The following is a 2347-nucleotide window of genomic DNA, read 5'->3' on the forward strand; positions in this document are numbered from 1 at the left end:
AAAAAAAAAAAAAAAAGAAGAAGAAAGAAAAGAAAAAAGCTAGAGGATTGTATCTGAAATTATAGTAGTCAAGTTGCATGAAGCTCTTGATAAAATATTATTTTATCTGAATTTAGGATACTGTAGTGACTTTTTTTTATTGTTTTCAAGAGATAGGGTCTCACTTCTGTCACTTGGGCTAGAGTGCAATGGCATGATCATAGCTAACTGCACCCTCAAACTCTCTGGCTCAGGTAATCCCACCTCAGCCTTCTGAGTAGCATGGCCTATAGGCACATGTCACCGTGCTCATCTAATTTTAAAAAAAATTTTTTTTTTTTTTTGGTAGAGATGAGGTTAGATTGCTTTGAACTTTTGGCCTCAAGCAGTGCTTCAATTTCAGCCTCCCAAAGTTCTGAGATGATAGGTATGAGCCACCACACCTAGCCACCATAGTGACTTTTAAAACTGTTAGCCAGGATTATTTTTTGAAAGTCCATATATCTGATTTTGAATTTTAGTCCGAAGTGTGTATGGTTCATTTTTATGAAGCTTTTGTATGTTATAAGTAAAATTATATCCCTTATAACTTGATTACTTATGTATTAAAAATAATTTATGATAAAAATTTAGATGGGATATAATTTGCCCCAAAGAATGTATCATTTCTTTCACTCCCTGAATAGCTTATGATGGGTTTAGAATTAGTACAGAAGGAGAACAAAAAACCTTTGAGAATAGAATATTGCAAATGGAATAAAATTTAGAATATTGGAATAGAAGATTGTGTTGTTTACAATTTCTAATTTATCTATATGGAAAGATCAATAATTTTTGTGGAATAGTATGGTGAAATTTAATTTGCCATATTCACCAGTTATTCTTTTTTGATGAGGCCAGCACCCTACCCACTGAGCAACAGGCACTGCCCTCACCAGTTATTCTTTTTTTTTTTGAGACAGAGCCTCAAGCTATCCCCCTGGGTAGAGTACCGTAGCATCACAGCTCACAGCAACCTCCAACTCCTGGGCTCAAGCAAGTCTCCTGCCTCTGCCTCCCAAGCAACTGGGACCACAGGTGCCAGCCACAACGCCTGGCTATTTTTTTGTTTGGTGGGCCCGGGCTGGATTCGAACCCACCACCTTAGGTGTATGTGGCTAGCACCTTAGCCACTTGAGCCACAGGCGCCGAGCCACCAATTATTCTTAATGAGAGAATGTTTCACTCTCTCCATCCTACTTCCCCTGACTCTTCCATCTCTCTGTATGACAATAACTGCATATAAAGAGAAATGTTACTGATACATTGACCATATTGTACACATAAAGTAAAATTACAGGAAAAAATATTGAGGACCATTTTGTGTAATCCTAATGTAAATTAGAGTCCTTTTGTACAAAACACGAGCTTTATCTTAATAAATAATGTCTTAATAACTAAGTAATTAGATTTTCCCCTTGGTTTGCCTCTTACTTTAGGACTTTCTAAATGGATACGACAACAGATTCAGCACCATTCAACCTTTGAAAGTGCACTGGAATCCTTGGCTGAATTTTCTAAAAAGCACCAAAAGGTCACGAATGTATCCAAAAAGCAAGGAAAGTATATACAGAACAATGAGTCTACACTTGAAGTTACCTGTTTGAAGGATAATACTCCAACTTACTTATTGGAAGCAGCAAGTCATCTATCACCAGAAAATACTAGGGAAGAGGAAGCAAAAATGTGTGTCCAGGAACCACAAAGTCCTGAAATGATTACTAAAAATCCATATCTACCAAGCGACATCATTTCCAGAAAGGAGAAAAGTAGGAAAAGTTCTGCCCATTTACGTTTGCTAGAGAAGTCTTTTATTATATTTAGTGAAATGATATTTATTTGGGTATAGGTTAATTTTCTTAAATATGTTAGTTGATAATATAAGATATTATCATAAAACAATCAAATAATATGGTGTTTTGGAATGGGAACAAATTTTGTCAAGAGATCAGATTACTAATCTGGTTTTCCACTAATTAGTTTTGCCACTTTGTGATCATGAGTAAGTCACTTAACCTATTTGAGTCATAATAGAAAAAAAGAATACCTGCCTAGCCATCTATCCCTTCAGGTTGGGTTGTAAAGGTCAAATAAGATGGTAAATATCACAGTACTGTAAGGTACTATACAAGTAACAGATGTTATTTCAAAAGCTATATAAAAATTTGGGCTAATTTATAGATTCTTCTAGGAATTTCTTCATTATCAGGTGAGAGACATTTTAAACAATAAATATTATTTTTAAATGTATTAGAAATAATGGTCTATATCAAGGATTAGTAAACTGGCACATAAATCAAATTTGGCCTGCTGTCTGTTTTTATAAATA

The 2347-nt window shown here is 34.8% G+C and overlaps 1 protein-coding gene across 1 annotated transcript in view; it reads left to right on the top strand.

The window, feature by feature from the left end:
• The window catches only part of BRIP1 (BRCA1 interacting protein C-terminal helicase 1), a 189633-nt gene extending 187766 nt beyond the window's left edge, over window positions 1-1867 (top strand). The window contains exon 18 of the mRNA XM_023516638.1: window positions 1458-1867. Coding sequence (XP_023372406.1) covers window positions 1458-1867 — 410 coding nt within the window. The remainder of the gene's footprint in view (window positions 1-1457) is intronic.
• Window positions 1868-2347: the final 480 nt, after the last annotated feature.

This window comes from Otolemur garnettii, unplaced genomic scaffold (genome assembly GCF_000181295.1).
Source record: "Otolemur garnettii isolate 467f Iridium unplaced genomic scaffold, OtoGar3 scaffold00094, whole genome shotgun sequence".
Taxonomy (NCBI): Eukaryota; Metazoa; Chordata; class Mammalia; order Primates; family Galagidae; genus Otolemur; species Otolemur garnettii.